Here is a 24,731-nt window from a genome sequence, read left to right on the forward strand (position 1 = left end):
TTCAAAAAAGAAGCCTGAGAGGAAACTTAATAGCTGTCTACAATTCTGAAGGGCTGTCACAGTGCAGAGGGATCAGCCCTATTCTCATCTGCACAAGGAAAGACTAGAAGCAATGGGATGAAAATGAAAGGGAGGAGACACAAATTAGATTTTAGACAGTGAGGGCGACCAATGAGTGGAACAGGTTGCCACGGTGAGTGAGTTCTCCTTCAAAAGGAAGTGTTCAAAACAAAGGCTGGATAAATATCTGTCTGGGATGATTTAGTGATCCTGCATTGAGCAGGGGGTTGGACCCGATGACCCTGGAGGTCCCTTCCATGTCTACCATTCTATGATCATCCCTGATGCCACGCTAGGTTGGAGAAAGTAAAAAAAAAAAAAAAACAAAAAAAAAAACCCACAAGACCTGCAGAGCAGGAAGGTCTACCTCCTTCAGACACCAAGCTAAAACTGAGCTAGCTTAATGCCTGCAGCAAAGGTATAGCTAGTAGGAGGAGTTAACCCTTTTATGCTCAGTGTCGCCTCCTAGTGGCAGAAGCTATACCCAAGGCCTTGCTGTGTCCTCCAATGATACAGACTAGAAACATTACTTATTCTGTACTGATTTGGAGTTACATCCTGTATTATACTTTAGAGCTGCATTCACTATTCTGCTGGTACACAGTCACTCAACCAGCAGAATAGTGAGTACAGCTCTGGAGTATAATACAGGATAAGTAATGTATACACACAGTGACTCCACCAGCAAAATAGTGAGTGCAGCTCTGCAGTATAATACAGGATATAACTCAGGAGCAGTACAGGATAAGTAATGTATGTACATAGTGACTCCACCAGCAGAATAGTGAGTGCAGCTCTGCAGTATAATACAGGACGTATCTCAGGATCAGTACAGGATAAGTAATGTATGTACACAGTGACTCCACCAGCAGAATAGTGAGTGCAGCTCTGGAGTATAATACAGGATCAGTAATGTATGTACACAGTGACTCCACCAGCAGAATAGTGAGTGCGGCTCTGGAGTATAATACAGGATAAGTAATGTATGTACACAGTGACTCCACCAGCAGAATAGTGAGTGCAGCTCTGGAGTATAATACAGGATGTAACTCAGGAGCAGTACAGGATAAGTAATGTATGTACACAGTGACTCCACCAGCAGAATAGTGAGTGCAGCTCTGGAGTATAATACAGGATGTAACTCAGGAGCAGTATAGGATAAGTAATGTATGTACACAGTGACTCCACCAGCAGAATAGTGAGTGCAGCTCTGGAGTATAATACAGGATGTAACTCAGGAGCAGTACAGGATAAGTAATGTATGTACACAGTGACTCCACCAGCAGAATAGTGAGTGCAGCTCTGGAGTATAATACAGCACCTAACTCAGAATCAGTACAAGATAAGCAATGTAATTTAACATTTTGTTTATTCAGATAGGGGTTGGCGAGGTGATGAACGCACATACAGAATAATTCAGCTTTATTAAAATGTGTGACAGAAAAAGCAAGACCATATCAGTGATCCTGGGACAGCTGTCTTAGAAGAAGGCTAACGCCATACAAAGAAGTGGAAACCATTTTTGGAGTACAGTAGAGCAAATAGATTGAGGTATAAATATACTGGGGGCAGACAACACATATTATATATATATATATTATATGCATACACACACACACACACATATACATATACAATGTGACACACATTTTGCAGACATGATAAAGCAGATTTATAGAAATGGTTCCTTATGTACCTCACCCTTAAAGCTAAAAGGGGTTAAGGGATTTTCATACAGCTTTATATTGATGGTCTTGCTTTAGGATAGACCATCTTATATACGTAGGGTCCAAATCCCAGCAATCAGCTGGCTGAAGGGTTCATGGCGAGGCACAATGTCGTACGTTTTGTAGTGGCTGTGCTTGGTATTGCAGCTCTGCGCAACACCGTTCCATTCAAGTGAACGACCACTGAGCTGCAGTACCAGGCAGGCCCTTTACAAAACGCACTTGGCTATGTGTTGCCGCAGCCCCCTTCAGCCAGCTGATCGGTGGGATTGCCAGGAATTGGACCACCACCGATCTGATATCGAGGACTAAAAGATAAACTATGAATACAAAAAGTCCTAGAAAGTTTCCTTATGTGTATTTCGCCTTTAAAAAGGGATTGTATAAAATAGGCCACTAATACCAGATCAGTGGGGATCTAGCTCTTCGAACCCCACCGGTTAAGTTGTCTGAAAGCGTCCCAGGACCGGAGGGTGGAGGAGTATTTTAGTTGCAACTTGAGCTTCTCTTCCTGGTCAATTTCTTCATTTTTGGCTGGCCAGGATGGCAGTCTCCATTTTCTATCTAGTAGGCAGTGAATTGCTCTGATTGGCTAGCGCTGGTCATATGTGTGCGCTGGCCAATCACAGAGCATGGATAGTTCTAACACTACCAATGCACTATGGATGCTCTTGTAGTCTAAAGATGGAGGCGGCCATTTGGCCACCTGAAAACCAAACTGACCTGTACTGTTCTGGAACCGGAGGGGGTCACTTGAAGGGGCCTTGGCACCCCAATGGGCATTGCATCTCCTTCATTGCTTGCTGGGCTCTGTGCCGTACTTGTTAACCAATGAGGGGCTCTGCTTCAGTGGCCCCTGGTCAGGAGGGGTGTAGGGAGTTGGAACCCCAATGGTCCGATATGGATGACCTATCCCAACAAGCGATCCTCACCTTCATAATCCCAAATAATCCCTGTAAATACTGTTACAATTCTAGTGTTCTAGATTACTCCTAAATCAACCATTAACTCTCAAGTTCTCATGGAAATCGCTGCAGTCTTCGTAAAAGGCAAAAGTGGTTTATAAACAAGTAAAAGACGAGGTTCCATGTGAATGTATCATATAGAAATAAGTGCAGACCGCACACACAACCCAAGGCGAGTCCAGAGGAGGATCGGTTCTAGGTGACTCAATATCCCCATGAGTCTCGGAGGACTGGTCTTCCTTGATCCATCAGGCCCTCTGTGACTGTAAATCAGTGCAGCCGTGTAGTAAAAGTCACAATATTGCACAAATCGTGAAATAATTTGCATCGTAGATCAGCGCCGAGATGATTTGTTATATCCATCATTAGCACAAAGCTGTGGTGTAAAGTTCAAGGCCCCAGAGACATGTGGCGGCCAATAACGGTCTATGAATTATCGTGCGTCTAATAACGTTTCCACGGAAACATAAAGCAGCATTGATATTAATTAGGAAGCGAACGCGATTTATACGTGGAGGTACTGTGGTTAGATTAGCTGCAGTTTCCCTTTCGGCCACTAGAGGGCGGTCGTCATACAGCAAGCTAAATGCAGCATGCAAAAAAAAAGTGTAGTGCTCAGTGGAGGCAGAAAGCCAAATCCCGGAGATCGCTCAGGTCTTGCGGAAAAACTTCTTGTTCAGCAGAAAGATGAGAAGATTCACGTTCACTTTGGCTTTATCAAACATCTTCATGACGGCCACACCCTCGTACTGCAGCTGGAGGAGGTCCTGGGGCAGAGAAGGGGATTGTAAAGGGTTAAAGCTGTAGTCAGAACTCAAAAAAAGGGAGAACTCCAGACCTAAGGGGGGGGGGGGGGGGGGGGGGGGGTTACTGTTAAAAGACATTTATCCCCAAGATAGGGAATAAAGGTCTGACCACTGGGGATCCGAAAACTTTAACTACCTGGAGTTGTCTGCAGAGGGCGCCGATGCAAAAAATCTGTAACAAAGCTCCCCAATTGCCATATGCTGTTTAAATAGTGAATAAGCTCCCCCCACCAAGACTAGGTTGTGAGCACTACCTCTGCTCCCCATATAGCTACACCCCTACTGCAATGATGCCAGGCGGGACTGATGACATCACCATATAAGTTATGCTTGGTGACATCATCAATGCGGTGACATCATAGTGGTCACACAATTATTACAGTTTTTAACTATGAGGATTGCCCAAGTTTATATTGGATAGTTAACCCCTTCCCTCCCACAAGCAAGCCACTGACCTGATAATTGAGTTGGAACTTTTCCATATCGACACCCAAAAACTTGGTCTTTACTTGAAACTTGCCGGGCTCCTCACAGGGCGCGATGTCAAAAATGACGTTACGGAATCTGGAAAACAAAACGCAAATTAAGGATTTTCCTTTGGACTCTCATGGACTAGTAAAGACTGAAGACATCTGTGATCAGGGGATAAGCACTGACTGGCTGAAAGGAAGGTCTTCTATCTCCAGTAGGACGCCTTTCTCGTGCAGTCTGGTCCCCGTGTAGCTCAGAGAGTTCTGCTTCTTACTTTTCCCTGTAGGTCTTGGGAGAAAACACAAAACAGACGATTAGACTTGTAGATGAGACTCGATGCGTTGTGTGTAGATGGGATTACCACAAGCAACGTACTTCTGGTTGGCGGTGAGGTTGTCCAGGCAGGTCTTGATGTACTGGTTGTAGAAGTCGATCTGCTCCTCGTGGAAGGCGGTCTTACAGTGCAGCCTCTGCGTGGTCTGGTGTAACTTCACCAACTCTGCCTTCCTGTGCTGGCGGTATCTCCTCTGGTTCCGAATGTCCTGGAGGTGGAGAACGAAGAAGCCAAAAAGTGTAGAGCTTCCATGGATGAACTAATGAGTCTATGACTACGTGAACCCATAGAGAAAAGAGCGCTCCGTAGTGCAGAGGGGCAACGTCACCAAAGAAGGATACAAGAGACAGTTGGAAAACTGGTACCACGAGGGGTTGTCCAGTGGCACAACACCCATGAAAGCCTGTTAAATATCAGCCGCTACCACAAATGGACCAGCAAGAGCCTCCGTAAGGCGCAGCACTTAAACTGTAGAAGCTTTCTTGTTAACAAGACGACGCGTTTCTATCCTGAAATGGGGCCTTCATCAGGACCAATCACAGAATAAAAATAATTTAACCTAGCGGTTGATGCCAGAAAACCAGATGACTGCCGTAGTGTAAAAAAACAGAAAGGCGGGAGATTAAAGAGATGTTCTGGCAATTATTTTTTCTATTGTTGACTGACAGGTCATCAATATATGATCGGTGAGGACCTGCCACTCAGAACGCTACCACTTAGCCAATTCCCCAGGCCGCTTTCACTGCAGGAAGCAGAAAGCACTGACCATAGCACAGTGGTCCGGGTTGGTATTGCAGCACAGCTCCCATTGACCTCAACGGGAGCTGCACCTGCAATACTAACCTGTCACCCTGCGCTATGGTCAGTGCTTTCTGCGTCCTGAACCGATAGCAGTGATAGCAGCCTGGGGCATCAGCTAATCGGCAGTTACCCGTCCGTCATCAGTAGAAAAATAAAATAAAATTTTTTTAAAATTCTGTAATGCCCTTTTAACCATTTATGAATTAGCAGAGAAAACAAAACAAAAAAACAAAAAAAAAAAAAAAAACTTAGACTAGAAAAAAAATTAATTTAAAATGAACATAGCTGGGGGGGAAAAAAAAAAAATCCAATAAATTAACCCCTTCCCGCTCCAGGGCATAAGTTTACGTCCTGGGAGCGGGGTACGTCCCGCAACAGGGCGTGAACTTACGTCCTGGGGATAGCGTGGGATGACATATGATCTCATGCTATCCCGCAGCGGGAATCGGCTGTCAGTCACAACCGGCGTCCCACTGTTAACCCCTTCCCTGCCGCGATCTAAGTAGATCACGGCAGGGAAAGAGTTCACAGAGGGAGCGCACTCCCTCTGTGTCTCCAGCCGACTCTTGCGATGTTATCGTGAGAGCCCGGCCTGTCGCCATGGCAACAGGACGCCAGACACTGGCGTCCTGTGTTGCCAGTGCCTGAGATCGCTGTATATCACAGCGATCATCAGGGTTGTGGTGAAAGTCCCCCAGAGGGACACAAATGTTGTAAAAAAAATTAAAAAAAAAAAAATTACAAAAAATTAATTTAAAAAAAGGGGGAAAAAAAAAGTTAAAAACCCCTTTTTGGCGCTTTCTCAGATTAGCAAGGAAAAAAAAAATTTTAAATCCCCACATATTTGGTATTGTCGCATCCGTAACGACGCGTACAATAAGTTGCACATGCATCAAAAAAAAAATTAAAATAAAAATTAAAAAAAGGAAAAAATTTTTGGCTATATAGTCTATGTATCCAAAAATGGCATCATCAAAAACTACAGTTCTCCACGCAAAAAAAAGCCCTTATTTGGCCGCGTCAACGGAAAACTAAAATTATCACTTGATAAATGGAGAAGAAAAATCCACCAAAAATCCTTGCGCCCTTAAGCCCAAAATAGGCCGTGTCATTAAGGGGTTAAATTATGCGATTGTTATAAACTATCGATGATTGCAGCAGTTACTGGCGGCTGTCAGATACAGCAGATAGCCTCAGGGCACGGAGTAGACTCTGCTTGGAGCTTACACACTTCACGACTGCTATGTAAACTCAAGAAGTCGTCAAGTGGTTACAGAGACCAATCACCTGCAGTGTCTGGGGATGTAAATGCTTACCTCCCCCATCATCAGCGCTGGAACTGGCAGCTCAGTACATTGAGTGACGCTGCTAAGTAGTCCCCCTATTATACAATTAGAGCTGACGGACTACTTAGCGAGCCTTGTGAGGTCATGATAAAAGGGTGGCTATAGGTTTGGGCAATAGACTTGGATACTCTTCTGCAAACAATCCGTTTGTGTAGACAATTGAACTTGTCTGAATGCACTTATCAAGGATCAGTACAGGATAAGTAATGTATGTACACAGTGACTCCACCAGCAGAATAGTGAGTGCAGCTCTGGAGTATAATACAGAATGTAACTCAGGATCAGTACAGGATAAGTAATGTATGTACACAGTGACTCCACCAGCAGAATAGTGAGTGCAGCTCTGGAGTATAATACAGGATATAACTCAGGATCAGTAATGTATGTACACAGTGACTCCACCAGCAGAATAGTGAGTGCAGCTCTGGAGTATAATATAGGATGTAACTCAGGATCAGTACAGGATAAGTAATGTGTGTACACAGTGACTCCACCAGCAGAATAGTGAGTGCAGCTCTGGGGTATAATACAGGATGTAACTCAGCATCAGTACAGGATAAGTAATGTATGTACACAGTGACTCCACCAGCAGAATAGTGAGTGCAGCTCTGGAGTATAATACAGGATGTAACTCAGGATCAGTACAGGATAAGTAATGTATGTACACAGTGACTCCACCAGCAGAATAGTGAGTGCAGCTCTGGAGTATAATACAGGATGTAACTCAGGATCAGTACAGGATAAGTAATGTATGTACACAGTGACTCCACCAGCAGAATAGTGAGTGCAGCTCTAGAGTATAATACAGGATGGAACTCAGGAGCAGTACAGGATAAGTAATGTATGTACACAGTGACTCCACCAGCAGAATAGTGAGCGCAGCTCTGGAGTATAATACAGGATATAACTCAGGATCAGTAATGTATGTACACAGTGACTCCACCAGCAGAATAGTGAGTGCAGCTCTGGAGTATAATATAGGATGTAACTCAGGAGCAGTACAGGATAAGTAATGTATATATATATATATATATATATATATATATATATATATACACAGTGACTCCACCAGCAGAATAGTGAGTGCAGCTCTGGAGTATAATACAGGACGTATCTCCGGATCAGTACAGGATAAGTAATGTATGTACACAGTGACTCCACCAGCAGAATAGTGAGTGCAGCTCTGGAGTATAATACAGGATGTAACTCAGAATCAGTACAGGATAAGTAATGTAAGTACACAGTGACTCCACCAGCAGAATAGTGAGTGCAGCTCTGGAGTAAAAGGCTGGGTTCACACGGAGCGGAATTTTCATACGGACAGTCCACTGCAGCCAAGCCAAGCTGAAACGGACATGCCGCGTGGAATTCAAAGCCATGGTATGTAATTGTATCGTCGTTTCTCTCTATGGGGAGAAATAGCCGCAGCGGAATAAGTCGGTTTCAAAACCTGCGCCAAATTTCCTCTGCGGAAATCTCATGGAATTTCCACGTGGTTCCGCTGCGAACATTCGGCGAGACTTCCGCCCCGTGTGAACCCAGCCTAATACTTCTGTATTACTAGGCAACAAACAGCTTCTTCTGATGCACAGCACGTTCTGGTAAGTAGATACCTTAGCAATCATGTTGATTATTTCCTGGTAATGGTTATGAGAGGACACCACTCCCAGGCTCTCCAGTTTGCGCAGGTTCCGGATGACCTTCCGTTTCTTATCCTCAATCGATAATTTACTGTCGCCTAGCAGTGATCGGTGGCGTTTCATCTTCTCCGGGGTCTGGGCATCTCTGAGGGCTCGCTGGTGCATGAGGTGGTAGTGGGATGCCTCCTGCCCAGGAACAAGCAATCATTACATCCTCCAGTGTGAGCTCACCCACCAAAGCCTAGCTGTGCGTACTTACCTGTTGTGCCGAGGCAGAGGTGTTCAGAACTTCAGGTACAGAATCTCCAGGCTGGGACTGGATGATGTCCACCAACATATGCTTGGTGCTATGGGAAGAGCAGGAATCAGAACGGGCAAATATATTCGGTTTTCATGCACATATCAAGACATTGGGGTGAAGACCACTACAACATAGGAGGAGCTTTGGTCTGTTGGCCCTTCTGGGCTCTTCATTCCCTCACCTGAGCAGTAAGCTCTGTGTGTCCATCTCTTCTGCGTTTGTCCCAAGCAGATCAAACTTGTTCGTAAGAGTTAGAGATATCTCCAGCTTCCGGAGGTGGGCCAGGGCTTGTTCTGAAGCCGCGTCCTGCAGGTTGGAGGCGCTTCCTCCTGCCGTACGGAAGGGAAGAGTCATTGGATGTGGCCCAAGTATGTTACATCTTTATATATAAAAGTGGATTTCTGTTGTCTGTTCTTTACACATGGCCAAACGCCTAGACCAAGCTGCACTAAAATTGCCACATAGGTAAATCAGGCACTTTGGAAGGCTGTAGACTGGGTTTCAGTTCTCTAGGATCGAAAGTTCTAAAAAAAAATAAAAAAAAATTATCTCTATCTCTTTCTCTATCTCTATATCGATCTATATCAGATCCTGAAACTTCCCAGCAGACTGAGGCATGTCTCCAGTCACAAACAGTTACCCACTTGCTTCTGATTGACTTGGACTCCTACAGTATTTCAGGATTTGAGCTGGGAGGAAGGAATTGCGCTAAGCAGCAGCACATGTGAAAGACTTGGGTATACTAATAGATCATAGACTGAACATGAGTCAACAATGTGATGCAGCAGCCAAAAAGGCAAACACATTTTTGGGATGTACTAAGAGAAGCATAGAGTCTAGATCACGGGAGGTCATTATCCGCCTCTACTCTTCCTTAGTCAGACCTCATCTGGAATACTGTGTCCAGTTCTGGGCACCCCACTTTAAAAAAGACATTGACAAACTGGAGCAAGTTCAGAGAAGAGTTACCAAGATGGTGAGCGGTCTGCAAATCATGTCCTATGAGGAACGGTTAAAGGATCTGGGAATGTTTAGCTTGTAGAAGAGAAGGCTGAGAGGAGACTTAATAGCGGTCTACAAATATCTGAAGGGCTGTCACAGTGCAGAGGGATCAGCCCTATTCTCATCTGCACAAGGAAAGACTAGAAGCAATGGGATGAAACTGAAAGGGAGGAGACACAGATTAGATATTAGACAGTGAGGGGATCAATGAGTGGAACAGGTTACCACAGGAGGTGGGGAGTTCTGCTTCAATGGAAGTGTTCAAACAAAGGCTGGACAAATATCTGTCTGGGATGATTTAGTGATCCTGCACTGAGCAGGGGGTTGGACCCGATGACCCTGGAGGTCCCTTCCAACTATACCATTCTAGGATTCTATATATATCATCCATCTAGGCGTATATGCCGAGGTGACTCTCCCTCACCCTGAGGCGTACATGTCAAGGAGAATCTACCTCAGCTCTCTAGGGCCTAATATTCTCTATATATCTGGGGGAAAAAAAATGGGAATATAAAAGAAAATCCAATACCTATGTCATATTTCTGCACACATCAACCAGCTATTTTTCTTTACCCGCTCTGAATGGGCTGTATTTTATTATGTTGGCTTAGCGATGGCAGCAAATTAAAGGGGTTGTCCCGCGCCGAAACGGGTTTCTTTTTTTTTCAATAGCCCCCCCGTTCGGCGCGAGACAAACCCGATGCAGGGGTTTAAAAAAAACCCGGATAGTGCTTACCTGAATCCCCGCGCTCCGGCGACTTCTTACTTACCTTGCGAAGATGGCCGCCGGGATCTTCACCCTCGGTGGACCGCAGGTCTTCTGTGCGGTCCATTGCCGATTCCAGCCTCCTGATTGGCTGGAATCGGCACACGTGACGGGGCGGAGCTACGAGGAGCAGCTCTGCAGCACGAGCGGCCCCATTCAGAAGGGAGAAGACCGGACTGCGCAAGCGCGTCTAATCGGGAGATTAGACGCTGAAATTAGACGGCACCATGGAGACGAGGACGCCAGCAACGGAGCAGGTAAGTGAATAACTTCTGTATGGCTCATAATTAATGCACAATGTACATTACAAAGTGCATTAATATGGCCATACAGAAGTGTATACCCCCACTTTGTTTCGCGGGACAACCCCTTTAAAGTTTTTAACAACCCACACAAACATTTACACAAGACAGACCCATATGAAGCAGAGTAATTCTAGTAAATTGCTAGTAAAGGCCCATTAACACAGGACAAGTATCGGGATGAAGATCAATCGCTCATCATGCAGTTTAAACAGCTGCCTTTTTATAGCGAACGGCGTCTGTGTTATGTGAAAGGAGGGGGGCGGGGGAGTGAGAGGAGAGAAATCTCCTGCACTGCCCTGCCCCCCTGCTGGCCGCTCCATGACCCAGCCAGCTCTGCTAGCTCCCATGCAGGAGTGCGGGAATACAGGGACGAGTGTTGGGCATCATTTGCCCGACACTTGTCCTGTGTAAATGGGCCTATAGGGTGCCTGCACACGAACGGAATTTCTAGCGCGTTATTTTAGGCACATTATCTGCCCCAGACCGCAGCCAATATACTCCTATGAGGATCCGCAGTTGTCCCCAGACGGACGGATTTGTATCGCGTTTTTTCACGCACTTGAAAAAATCTGCGACCTGTTCTAATTTGGGTCGGATCATGCGCGTGAAGCCTCCAATACAAGTGAATGGGTGTGTTTTTTCACGCAGTACATCCGCAGTGCAGCTGCGGATGGAGTCACTGGTTGCTATGACTACTGGAAGTAGGCGTGGTAGGAGGCGTCCCAACACAGCACAGAGCTACACAGGCAAATTTCAGCAGCAGCACTGTCCTTCCAGTCACCTCATCCACCAGACAGCAGCCACAAGCCACCAGCCTGCCACAAGCCACCAGCCTGCCACAAGCCACCAGCCTGCAGCCATCAGCCACCAGACTGCAGCCACCAGGCGTAACGAATAATGATCGACATGGGCAAACTTGTCGCAATGATGCAGGACTTCCCTAGCATATGGGACAGTAACTCCCCAGAGTACTTAAACAAGAATCGAAAGGAACAATCCTGGCTTCAACTCTCCGCTCAGGTTTATTGGGATGCCTGGACGAACGCAATAGAAGCGGAAAAGAAGAACTTGCGTGAGTATTATTCGCTATTGCGTCAAATGTCCTTTTTTTTTTTTAATTTAACCCCTTAGTGGCAAGCAGTTTTACTTTTGTTTTTATTGTGCTTTTTTCCATCCCCACTTTTAACCCCTTAGTGACGGAGCTTTTTTGCTTTTTTCCTTTTTTTCCCCCTACTCCCTAAAAAAAAAAAATCGTAGTTCCTTTATTTATCCATCGACGTCGCTGTCTGAGGGCTTGTTTTTTAGCGGGCCGAGTTGTATTTTGCAATGGCGCTATTTATTGTACCATATAATTTACTGAAAACCCTTTAAAAAACTGTAATCGGAGAGAGAAAAAAAAGACTTTCCACCATCTTTCGGTGCGTCCTGTTTCTGCAGCGCGCAAAGTGCAACAAAAACGACCTGATATTTTTATTCTATGGGTCAGTACGATTACTACGATACCAAACTTATATAGTATTTTTTTTGCTGTAGTACTTGTATTTTTTTTTTTTTAAGATATTTAATTTTTTTAAATTATTTTCTGTGTCCATTTTCTGCATGCAATAACTTTTTTATTTCTTTGGCGACATAGTTGTGTGAGGGCTCATTTTGTGCGGTATGTCCTGACCTTTCTGTTGGTACCATTTTCGCATACAGTTGACTTTTTGATCGCCTTTTATTACATTTTTTCTCGGAAATAGTGTGACCGAAAAAGTGCATTTCGGGCGTAGTTTCTTTATTTTTTTTCCCCCACATTCACCGTGCAGGGTAAATCATACATTACTTTGATAGATCAGACTTTTACGGATGCAGCGATACCAAAACGGTCACACTGCAGGACGGACGACTCTCCGCAACGCTGGCAGAAAAGAGCACATGACCGGCTCCATTGCCGGACTTGTGTTCTTTCCTCCAGCTCTGTGGAAAGACGTCCATCCTGCATTGCGGCCGTCTTGTGCAGGAAGACGGGTGCATCAGCCGCCAGGATGCGCCCAAGTTACTAAGCCCTCCCTGTTTGTTTTTTGCGGGAACAGTTGTATTTTCCACTGGTGCCACTGAAGCGGCATTTATTGGGTTAATAGCCTTGTTCAGCAGACACCCGCAATGTGTAGAGGGAGATAGGTAGTACTTCTTGCCAATGCAGGATGTAAGAATGCAAAATCTGTAGTAATAAATTCCTCTTGTGAATTTTTTTGCAGTGACTGAAATAAAGTCATGCTGGAGACGCGCCTGAAAAAAGTTACATGGATCAACCATGCCCACAAAGACATCTGCTCACCGGGTGAAAGCATGTTGCCAGAATAATTTAACAGTGCTCACACAAGCAAGAGGGACAGAACGGAGTCTGGGTGTTGGTTTTTAAGCTGTTTTCCAAGGAATGGGCAGTTCTCTAGGGGTTGGGTTTACAATAAGGGGTGTCTGCTGGTTATTCTGCGCGTTTTTTTCCGCAACACATCCGCGTATATCCGCACGTGATTTTTCACGCATCCGCACCTATCCGCAAGCACATTTAGGTACCATACGCGCGTGAAAATCCGCTAGCGGAATCCGGAACGCTCAAGTGCAGGCGGCCTTAGACTATATTTTTGGCATCCGGATGACTGACGTATTTGAGGCCGGCTCAACTTTTTCCCTGACAGATAGTGTCGGGAGAAAGAAAGATTAGAGATGCTGAATTCCAATGCCTTTTGTTCCCTAACAGATAAGTGGCACAAGAGCGGCTTACCTCCCTAAACACATGAACGCTCGCCTGAGCCAAACCTTCGCATATATGAGGGAACTGCTGTCAGATGAACGGCCGTTTGTCAGACAGTTGTTGAAAGTGTATGGGCACATTAACGTACCAATCAAGGACTGGACTGTAGGAAGCTCTCCCAGGTCCTCAAGGAGTTCATGAATGGGATCTTTGTGGTCTGGCGCAATGGCATCTTGGTGCTCTAATAGCAACTGGAAAGAAGGTAGGATAGGAACAGTTACACAGTCAGTGTCCACCATAATCATGATGGTTGCTAAGATGATATGGTGATAAATCCAGTCCCTCACCTTGTGTGTGTCTATCAGTTCTCCAACCGTCATATACATGACTGGTTTGATGGTGTTGACCATCTCCGAGTACTCATCTATATTGAATCGCTCCTCCGGTTCTGGGACATTGCAAGCTGTGAGGATAAACTTCCTATAGGTAAAGAACAGAGACTCCATCTGAAGTCATTGTACAAGCCTCAAGGATATCAAGAGATGGTCGAGACTTACCTGAACTTCCAGTGAGTCTCCACCAGGAATTGGTTAACCAGTCCTAGGTGGGAATCGTCAAACATCTTGTTTGCAGCCGCATGCTGAAGGACCTTGGCGATGGAGCCCAGGGTTCGTCTTTGATCTGGATGAATAGTCCCGCCTGCCGACATGTCCACTATGTCAAAAGCGTCGGGGGCCACCACAGCTGGGTTCATGAAGCGGTAGTAGAGCAAGTTACCCACAATCTGCCAGACAGAAATGAAAGTCTGGATTATTCTTAAATTGTGAACGGGATATTGGAGATCTACAGACGCAGGTCTAATGCACAGGAGAGGCTGCAGCCCGTGCCCCATGCAGATGCAGGGAGAGGCAGCGAATCAATATCAGATATGTAAGGGTCTGTCGCTTGGGACCCCCACGATCAGATGACTCAAGAGGCTGTGGCTCTTGGGTAAAGGGGTTGTCTCGAGGAAGCAGTGAATTTTTTTTTTTTGCCCAGTCCCCCTAATTAAGCATACATTACTAAGCCCCCCTGTAAATGACTTTTCTAGCTGGTTTGTACTTCCAGTTCCAGCGTTTCAGCAACTTATAAAAATTTTCCCAAGATGGCCGCCAGCTCTTTTCCCGTCGCTTGCTGTAGCCCGACGTGCGCGCTCCCGACAACCAGACGCCCCGCAGCCGCCGACCGGACCCCGGGATTGAACGCGGCCGACCACGGCACACAGTCACCCACCGCCAGGCAGCAGGTAACTGGCGCTAGGCCTCGCCCCCCCCCCCCCGCTAGACCCCGCGCCCCCCCCCCCGCGCTAGACCCCGACAACAGACGAAGGCCCCTCGGCCCAGCGGCAGTCCCCTCAAGACAGGTGAAGGTCCCGGGCCACAGCGCTAGGCTCCGGAGCCCAGCGCTAGGACACCCGGAGGGGCCCACGCCTGTTAGTGACACATCACCCCCGACCCATCACTTACCTGGACGGCGGGACGGCTGGGCGGCTTCTCGGGACAGCTGGGCGGCTCCAGTTTCTGCACCTTCCTCTAACAGAGGATGGTACAGAATGGCCGCTCCAGCGCGCTCCCGAGCAGTGACAGCTCGTCTGCGCATGCGCAGAAGAGCTGTAGTGGGGAGCACACTGAAGCGGCTCGTGCTGAATGGAGAAGACCGGACTGCGCAAGCGCGTCTAAAAAAGAAAGCTACCAGCGAATTTAGACGGAACCATGGAGACGAGGACGCTAGCAACGGAGCAGGTAAGTGAATAACTTCTGTATGGCTCATATTTAATGCACGATGTACATTACAAAGTGCATTAATATGGCCATACAGAAGTGTATAACCCCACTTGCTGTTGCGGGACAACCCCTTTAAGCTATGCGGCCTTTTCTCAGGTCTGTGACATCAGGTTCATGGGTCATATAGCCCAAAGAGCAGCTCAGTGAAGTGAATGGAATTAAGCTGCTCCACTAGGTGCATCCACTATAAATGGCCGGTATGCAGCAAGCGGCTGTACCTCTGGCTCAAGTACCACAGCCACTTCAGAGAGCTGATCAGCAGGGGTTCCAAGCATTGGACCCAATCATCTTATATTGATGAACTATTCTAGGGTCCTATCTTAGTACCAGAAAACCTTTAAGCCTCACCTTATAGATGTCCCCTTCTCTGGCCCTCGGGAATTTTTCACTTAAGGAATCTTTCAGCACTTTACTGACATAACGCATGCCGTAACTTAGGAAGGAAAACAAAAAACAAAAACAAAAACTTTTTTTTAGTAAGGATGTACAACAAAACTCTTTGGACTCTGCCAGCTTGATACTTACGGTATCTGGTCAACATTGGCAAAGATGGTGGAGAAAAACCTGTCAGTCACAGCAATGAGGTTCCGGATGGAAATATCAAGCCGCCTTTGAACTTCTGAGTGGGTGAGCGCCTGCTCTGGAGTGACATCGTATGGGAGCACGCTGCAAGACAGAATGATGCATCACCCTTAAGACAAGACAAAAAGCACCTTTCAAAAGAGATTTAAAAAAAACAAAAAAAAAAAACAACACACTACCCAATTCATCAAAGTCACAAAATTATGTGCAGCGCCTTTAGAAAGGGCTTGTGCCAACATACACAACCCATTCCATGAAGCGAGGCCTGGGGTAAACATCTGATTGCCCCGAGTCCTGCAGTTTCTGCATCCCGAGCAATCAGCGGATTATGTCAGGGTAAGCCACAGCCCACCAAGCGTTTAGCCTGTGGTGGCCGCTGAAGCTCCAGTGCAGGATGGCCATTCACATCAAGACCACATGTACATCGGCGAGCGAGATATCAGTCCGAGAACCCCTGATAGATATCACACTCTTAAAACCACGATTTTCATTGCGAGTGTAAATGCGTTTTGTAAGAAAAATCACAACGTGGTACATGAGTGTCATGAACGTTTTTCACATTAATAAAAATCATATTGTTTCAATAGAAAAAAAATCTACATAAAAAAATAAAATAAAAAAAAAAAACTTTCATGGACTTGCAAGTGCAATGTAATTTTAGGGTGGGAAAAGTCTTGCCAGAATGGGAACTGGTGTTTCTCCCCCAAAATAAGACCTATCCTGATAATATGCCCTACCCTGATTTTCAGGGGGGCTTGAAATATAAGCTCTCCCCTGAAAATAAGGCCTAGCTACACTAGGTAAAAAAAAAACGCAATACTCACCTCGCGGCCGACATCTATGTCCCCCGCTATGGTCTCCCTGGTGGTGTGGCAGGCTACTCTGTAATAGTCACCACTGTCATCTCTCTCTGGTAAACGGGGCTTTGAATTTCCCCGCTTCCAGCAAGTAAGTGCTGCGATTGGATCAAGCGCCAGCCAATCACAGCAGACGCTCGCTCATTCACAGCCAGTGAATGACATGACCGAATGGCTGTAATTGGCTCATTGAATGCCAGCTGTGATTGGCTGGCGCTCGATCCAATCACAGCGCTTACTTGCTGGAAATGGGGGAATTCAAAGCCCCGCTTACCAGAGAGAGATGACAGCGGGGACGATTACAGAGCAGCCTGCCGCACCGCCAGGGAGATAATTGCGGGAGACACAGAAGCCAACTGCAAGTTAAGTATGCGCCCCCCTCCATCCCCTGAAAATAAGACACTGCCTCTTTTGGGGCAAAACTTATATAAGACAGTGTCTTTGCTATATAATGCAATTAAAAGGGCATATGAACAGCATGAGCCCGGATCATATTGTGTCCGCGTACATTTTAGTCTGAAACGTTGCAACATTTCAAAAAACATACATACTTTTGGAGTTTGACTCAGAGGGGCACTCTGAGTCACAGGGGCGGGCCACGACAGCCTCTCCCCCGCCTGGATCACTTAGTGACAGCTCTCCCAGTTTGTACATTTAGAGAGAGCCACCACTCTAGGTACTGCGGGTGGGGTGGGGCAAGGCCGGCATGGCTCACCCCTGTGACTCGGAACGCCCTTTCAAGTCAAACTCCAAAAGTATGTTAATTCTGAAATGTCACAATGTTTCAGAATAAAACATACACCGACGCACCGTACATACCAGTCCCGGGTTCGTGCTGCCCACAATTATGGGTAGCATGAACCTGGTGATGGGTTCCCTTTAAGAAATGAACAGTAGTCCGCATTGTACCTCTTCTTCCCTGTCTGAGACTCCACTTGATTCACCCAGCTCTTATAGATTTCTACAGGGTTGATGCGAATATTTATGGTTTTGTCCTGCAAAACCTCCTTGACGACGTTCCCCAGGATCTGGCGCAAGGCGTTCTGGCCACGGGCGCTGCGGTAAAAGCTGACCAGCAAGCGGATGACTGTCGGGTTACCCGTGATGATGTCTTGTATCCGGTCCACTTTGGAGCTGCAAGGGAAGGGGGTAAATAAATGACACGGATTAACACTGATGACAAGCTTGAGTGCGACGAAGGAGAACTCACGTTATCTCCTCCTGCAGGGCCGTACGGAAGAGCCTGAGGAGCAGGTAGGCCTCGCGGCGGTTAGAAGCGTAGTTGTAGAGGGTAAAGGTTACCGACTCCATGAAATTGGTGGATCTGTTCTGAGGCATCTGGAAGATCAGCTTGGCCATGTACTCGGGGTTTGTCTGAGAACAAGACAGCATGTGAGAAATAGATGTATTTACAAAGAACTTTGATTGTTGTCAGTGAATGGAAACATTCTAATTAAAAGGGGTATTCCAGGAATATTAACCTCTTACAGCTGTCTGTGTGTGCCTTAAGCCAACTTTAGAGGCGAGTGTGCTATGGGGCCGTGAATCCCGCCTCCATATCGCGCTCCCCACCATGTGATACCCCCTTGGATGTAAGGAGTTTTCACGTGAATCGGCCTCCAACACTTCGGGGATGCAGGGATCCTCCAATGCCGTTTTCACAGCTACAGAGTATCAGAGTTCTCCCATTGCTTTCAATGGGGTTGGTGCTACTGCCGCCGGCCCCATTGAAAGCAATAGGGCTGCGATGAGAGATCACGGAGCCAGATAGAACTTGCAGCTACTTTTTTTCTTGCAACGCGGTGCCATGCTGGAAAACATCGCTCATGTGTATGACCCATTCAAATAGATGGGGTACATATTTGTGCGTCTTGCAATGCACAAATCTTGCGCAATTTCGGCCGTGTGAAGCCGGATTAAGAACCAGATTAATTTCACCACCACATTGCAGGAACCGCAAGTCATTGACATAACCATATGCGTGGTTTTTTTGGACAAGTTGTACATTTAATGGCCGCGGGGTACATATAATGTGTTGTAAAACTTTTTTGGGAGGGAAATGGGGAAAAAACATCCAGAAATTCCGCCATTGTTTCTGGGTTTTGCTTTTCTTATCCTATAAGCACGATTACTGCGATAGAGTTTATAGGGGGGTTTTTATTGTGGAAAAGTAGTAAAAAAAATTTAAAACAAAGTTTTTAAAGAAAACAATTGACTCTGCATCACCGCATCCTAAGAGGCAGAACATTTTTATTTTTCTGGCAGCGGACCTCCGTGGGAGCTTGTATCTTGCAGGAAGGGTTGTAGTCTTATTTGTACCAGTCTGAGGTACTTGTGATTTTGCTTTGCTTCTCAAAGAAGAACCAAATCCAAAAGAAAAAGCAAGAATTCCGGAATTGTCTTTTTAAACAATTTTTGCAATGTTCACCTTGCTACTGCCACTAGGAGGCGACACTAAGTACAAAAGTGTTAGCTCCGCCCGCTGGCTATATCCCTCCCTGCCGACACCCGGCTAATCAGTTTGTGTGCCAGCAGTTGGAGGAGCCATGTGGGAACGGAAAGACAATAGTTAGCAATATGACACAAGGTTTATGGCAGCTTACAGAACCAGGGTCCTGGCCAGGACAAAACACGGTGTCATATAGAAAGGATGAAAGGGTGGGTGCTGTGTCCCCAAATGAGGAGACAGATTTTACGGTGAGGGGGGGGGGGAAATAAAAAAAAAAAAATCCTCTTTTCTCGCTCGTGTCATTGGAGGACACAGCAAAGACCGTGGGAGGTTCAAAAGCAGTCCCCGAGGGAGGGAAAAGAAACTCATAAAGGCATGCGGCCAGTTTACAGCAGTCTGTAAAACTTTCCGAACTAACAAGCGTCGGCTGACTCAAAAATGTGAATTTGGTAGAACTTAGAGAAAGTGTGCAAGGACGACCAGGTAGCCGCCCTACACACTTCGGAGGCACCATAGCAGACCGCCCCTGAGGCCCCCACTGCCCTAGCAGAGTGTGCTGTCACCCGAAACAGCGGTGTCTTACCCGTAGCCCGGCGGGCCTCAACCACCGCCGAGCGGATCCAGCGCGAGATGGTAACCTTGGAGGCCACGTCTTGGATCTTCCGGTATCACGAATAAAGCATCAGAGTGTCGAAATGATGAAGTCTGTTCCAAATAGATCTTCAGAGCTCGCAATAGGTCTAAAATATGAAGAGCCCGTCCCCTTGGGTGGACTGCCGCCGGACAAAACAATGGCAGCACATAGTCCTCATTGGTATGGAAAGCAGACACCACCTTGGGGAAGAAAGAAGGAACCGGACGCAATACAACCTTATCCTGGTGGAACACCGTGAAGGGCAGCTTCGCCGACAGTGCCGCGATCTCAGAGATTCTTCAGAGGGATGTAACCGCCACTAGGAAGGCTACCTTCCAGGATAATAACCACCATGGTGCTTCTGCTAACGGTTCAAACCGATTAACCTGTAGGGCGTCCAAGACCAGATTCAAATTCCAAGGTGGCACCGGGGAGCGAAACGGGGGAGCGGTGTGAGCGACTCCCTGCAGGAAGGTGCGCACAGCCGACCTGGATGCCGAAGGTGTTGAAAAAGGACACGCAAGGCTGAAATCTGTCCCTTGAGGGAACTAAGGCTGAGCCCCATGTTCAGTCCATCCTGGAGGAAGGACAGGAGGTGGGCCAAAGAAAAACACATAGGGTGGAACCCCCTCTTCTTGCACCAAAGGGCGAACTCTCTCCAAACACGATGATACACCCTCGACGAGGACGGTTGGCTAGCCTTAATCATCGTTTGGATGACCGGGTCTGCAAAACCTCATGCCTTTAAAACCACGGCTTCAACCGCCTTGCCATTAAAGGTAGCGTGGACGAACTCTGGCAGTAGAGGGGTCCTAGAGGGAGATCCTCTCGCAGAGGAAGGTGCCAGGGAGCGTCTGCCAGCAGATCAATGAACTCCACCTTCTACGCCCGCCGAGGGAGCGCTGTGTCCTCGGTGCAACGTCTATCTTCTGATCGAGGGAGCACACTGACCTGTCCGATCTGTCGGGGGCGGGTGCCCTGGCTACACAGGTAATGGACAGCCTAAAGGAAACCGCCAGCCGGACTACGCTGAACTGGGAAAGCCATCCCCCCCACCCTGTCCAAGACGGGTGGGGGCTGCCCCTCATGCAGGGGACTCGGTCCTGGGGGTCTTAGCGGACTGACGCCCTGACTGCCAGGATGGCCTTGACTTCAACGACGGTCCATTCTTTTGCTCCTGCTTCTCATGGGCCTTTCTGCCCTCCGACCTGCAAGGGCTCACACAGCGAAAGGAACAAAAACGCCTACACTGTGGGGCCATCTGTTGCTTGGAGCGACTCTGCGGTAGATGAGAACCCTTTCCTCCTGTAGCTTCCCAGATGAGCTCATCCAGCCTGGCGCCAAACACCAAGCTAAAAACTGATTAGCCTGGTGTCAGCAGGAGGAAATATAACCAGTGGGAGGAGCTAAAACTTTTTTTGCTTAGTGTCGCCTCCTAGTGGCGTAGCTATATCCCACGGTCTTTGCTGTGTCCTCTGATGCCAAGAGCAAGAAAAAAATATTTTCATATTTGCTGTTACGAATGCGGTAATACCCATTACGGGTTTCGGTTTTTTTGTTTTCTTTGGCATTAGATCCAATTAAAACGTTTCTTTTTGTGGGGATAAATGCACTTTATTTATTTTATTTTAATTAAAATTTTTTATTTCCTCACATCATTATTTAGTCACTGAAGGGGATCTGAACATGCAATGGTTCCATTGCTACAATAGTACACTGCATTACTTATGCAGTACATTCTACTAAGCCTATGACAGCTGCCTATTAGGTTCTGCAAGAGGCAGGGTCTAATAAGCCACGTTACATGGAGGCCTTTGTCAGGGGGCCGGCTGCAATGAGAACCCACTGGTATTTTAGAATCGGACCATAGGGTGCCAATGAGTGCCCCCTCCCTCTGTCATCTGCTCAAGTGTTGCATATAAGGGGTTAAACTGCCAGGATCTGAGGTTTCTCTGCTCCTGGCAGTTAAAACAGGAGCCCGGCTGCCATTAGTTATGCCACTGCCTTAAAAAGATGTACGTGCATGTTTAAACCCATTAGTGAGGTCAGTAAAAAGGCATATTGGCCGTCACTAAGGGGTTAAGTTATCCTGTGGATAAGTAGCTGATTAGTGGGGTTTCAAGTGCCGAGACCCCCACCGATCATCAGAACGAGCGTCTCATGTTCCCCAAAATACTGGCAAAATGAATGATGGAGCAGCAGAATGTGTGCTCAGCCACCACTCCACTTACTTCACATGGAGCAGCGGGTTCAGGCCCTCTGCAATGTCGGGCGTCCTCACAGAACTACCCCGTTTCCCTCAAAATAAGACATACCCTGAAAATAAGACATAGCGTGATTTTCCAGAAATTTTGAGGATGCAAAATGATTTTTCAGGCTTTTTGGGGATGCTTGAAATATAAGCCCTACTCCAAAATTAAGCCCTGCTAACAGTTACTTTAAAAAAGTCAATTTAAATAGTGTCCAGGCAGCTATACATGTAAAAAAGTTAAACCTTTTTGAACAAAAATTAATATAAGACACGGTCTTATTTTCGGGGAAACACGGTAGACGGTGCGGTGCTGCTCCATTCACTTTGCCAGTTACTCAGCGATATGCGGGGGTCCCAGTGGTCTTGGACCTCCACCGATCAGCAGGATAATTTTCCTTTAACCACTTAAGATCCAGCGATTTCTCTTATTTGCGTTTTCTTGTTCCCGCCTCCCAAGCGCCATCACTTTTTAGTTTTTCCATTGACATAGCTGTATGAGGGCTTCATTATTTGGGGGGAGAGTTGGATTTAGTTTTTAGAGCGATCACAGTACAGTAAAACTGAACCTTGTTTTACGGGTCAGTGAGATTAGAGGGAAACGAAAATTTATACAGTTTAAGGATTTTTTTTTAAAGTAAAAACTAAATTTTCTCAACAAAAATTGCTTTCTGCCGCCATACCCTAAGACACATCGCTTTTTAATCGATCCCGTTGTGTGAGGGTTCATTTTTTGCTGGGTGAGGTGTAGTTTTATTACCACCACTTTGGTAAACATATTAGGAGTCAAATCCAATTTTGGATTTCCTAGGGGGTTCTCTCTTTCTGCCGTTATACAATGGCGCCACCTGCTGACTAGAGCCAGTACTGCGGTATGGGACATGCTCGAGAGGCCCCTGACAACAGAGCGGCCAGTAACATACAGTAAGAATACCCTGCTGGACGTCTTTCGACATAGCAGCCGTACAGCCTTCAATGAGAATGTCTTTAGACATCAGACAGCGGATTGGAAGGGGTTAATTTAAAAAAAAAAAAAATTGGGGGGTAAATTTTTACATTTTTTTTGAATAAGGAGGTCATCATGAGGGGCCTGGGGCCTTACCTGTAGCAGGTAGAAGAGGTGCTGATAGGCCTCAAGCTTTTGCCGCTTCTCCTTGCTCAGAGACTTTAACCCATTCTGCTTATCAATGGCCATCAGGTCCGACAGCTGCTCCTTGTTCTTCTTGGTGAGCTTCTTACAGTGAAACACAACCTCCTGCACAGCAGATTACAGAGACGACAGGTCAGTGCTGGAGGGGGTCTGTATGTAAGGGCTGACCGGGTATTACTGTGGGTGACCTAGATGGCATTTCTAGAGCCCCGTTGAAGCCCGACAAGGACGTTGTGTACCTGCAGGGTGATCCTATTCTTCACCAGCAGGCCGATCTTGATATCCATCATGTTGAGGTCGTTCTCCAGTCGCTGATTAGATCGGATTTTCTTCACCACCTCCTCTCGCAGCTTCATCACCTCCCGCTCTTCCCAAAAGTCCCGCTCGCTCTGCTCCAGCAGGTGGGCAAACTTCCGCAGAGTTGTCAGAGGGGGGTTTTTGGCGTGAACTGCAACAAGGAACAGCAGAATTAGCCTTACAGGGTGACTCCAAACCCTCCAAGTTTAGTACTTTGTTGACCACCATTAGGTCATATCCCCCCCACCCCTTTAAAGTGGCAAATAAGGGACCTTAAGTATTAAAGAGACATTAACTTTTCAGACAACTTCTGCTCCTCTACCACCTTGTGTTAGTCTGATCATTTATAATATACTTGCATTAAACATTTTGTTGCTTTACCCCTGTAAATCATATCTGAAGTGGCTGCCACTAGGGGGTCTCCAAGCTTCTCTGTGCCCACTCTCTGTCCTTAAGCATTGAGCTTCTGTAGTAACAGGGGGAGGAGCCATCTTCACGAAGGCCTTTCGTGCACTCATAGGCTGCAGACTGACAGATCTGCAAACACTGCGGTAAGGAATTCCACAGTATCTGCTGTTACAGCATCTGGGTGTGTTTACACCTTTCACACACTACAGTGAGTTTACATGCATTTAGGTATATTGTAGCCAAATGGTTTGATCATCCTGGGAAAGCATAGGGGTGGGTATTCAGATACTGCCCCCTGCTGATTGGGCAAGAGAGTGCAATGCAGCATGGAAAATCAGGGCAAGAGAATCAGGACATAAACAACTGGCAGAATGCTAGGCATGCCCCCTAAAGGTGGATGGCAAACAGAACAATGGGAAAGACCACCTGAAATTCACAACTTACAGACATTAAACAGGGTGCAAACAGCAACAAGGGAGAGTAAGGAGAACCTGGGGGAATTTAAGAAAACTTGTTGAAAACTCCGGTATGCTTTAAATGTGCACAGCCCCTCTCTGAATGGGGTGCCCGGGCAAACAACCAATTTTGTCGGAGAAAGCTGCAGCCACCTGAGCATTTCCCCTGCAGCGGCTGTAATTCGAAGTGCAGTATTGCAGGGTGGTCATTCCGTAACAAGATAGCCGGTCTTCCAGAACGAAAGCCGCTCTAACTGATTCTCCTTTACTTTCACAATAGTAATTATTTTTTAGCTTCCATAGGGGACTTGAACTCATGATCTTTTGATCACTTGCACCATATACTGCAATACTCCAAATTTACATCAGTATTGCAGTATATGATAGTTTATGCCAGAATTGTATTAAAGGGGTTGTCCCGAGGCAGCAAGTGGGTCTATACACTTCTGTATGGCCATAATAATGCACTTTGTAATGTACATTGTGCATTAATTATGAGCCATACAGAAGTTATAAAAAGTTTTATACTTACCTGCTCCGTTGCTGGCGTCCTCGTCTCCATGGTGC

General features: G+C 46.6%; 1 protein-coding gene across 1 annotated transcript in view; it reads right to left on the minus strand.

The window, feature by feature from the left end:
* Positions 1–1,410: 1,410 nt before the first annotated feature.
* The window catches only part of IQGAP3 (IQ motif containing GTPase activating protein 3), a 44,734-nt gene continuing 21,413 nt past the window's right edge, over positions 1,411–24,731 (minus strand). Inside the window, exons 23-38 of the mRNA XM_066609114.1 lie at positions 23,244–23,452; positions 22,957–23,109; positions 17,734–17,897; positions 17,433–17,657; positions 15,610–15,750; positions 15,433–15,517; positions 13,819–14,045; positions 13,609–13,741; positions 13,410–13,512; positions 8,633–8,780; positions 8,410–8,497; positions 8,124–8,336; positions 4,405–4,571; positions 4,216–4,317; positions 4,014–4,122; positions 1,411–3,519 (exon numbers count right to left, since the gene is read on the minus strand). Coding sequence (XP_066465211.1) covers positions 3,403–3,519; positions 4,014–4,122; positions 4,216–4,317; positions 4,405–4,571; positions 8,124–8,336; positions 8,410–8,497; positions 8,633–8,780; positions 13,410–13,512; positions 13,609–13,741; positions 13,819–14,045; positions 15,433–15,517; positions 15,610–15,750; positions 17,433–17,657; positions 17,734–17,897; positions 22,957–23,109; positions 23,244–23,452 — 2,384 coding nt within the window. The 3' untranslated portion in view covers positions 1,411–3,402. The remainder of the gene's footprint in view (positions 3,520–4,013; positions 4,123–4,215; positions 4,318–4,404; positions 4,572–8,123; positions 8,337–8,409; positions 8,498–8,632; positions 8,781–13,409; positions 13,513–13,608; positions 13,742–13,818; positions 14,046–15,432; positions 15,518–15,609; positions 15,751–17,432; positions 17,658–17,733; positions 17,898–22,956; positions 23,110–23,243; positions 23,453–24,731) is intronic.

This window comes from Eleutherodactylus coqui, chromosome 6 (assembly GCF_035609145.1).
Source record: "Eleutherodactylus coqui strain aEleCoq1 chromosome 6, aEleCoq1.hap1, whole genome shotgun sequence".
Taxonomy (NCBI): domain Eukaryota; kingdom Metazoa; phylum Chordata; class Amphibia; order Anura; family Eleutherodactylidae; genus Eleutherodactylus; species Eleutherodactylus coqui.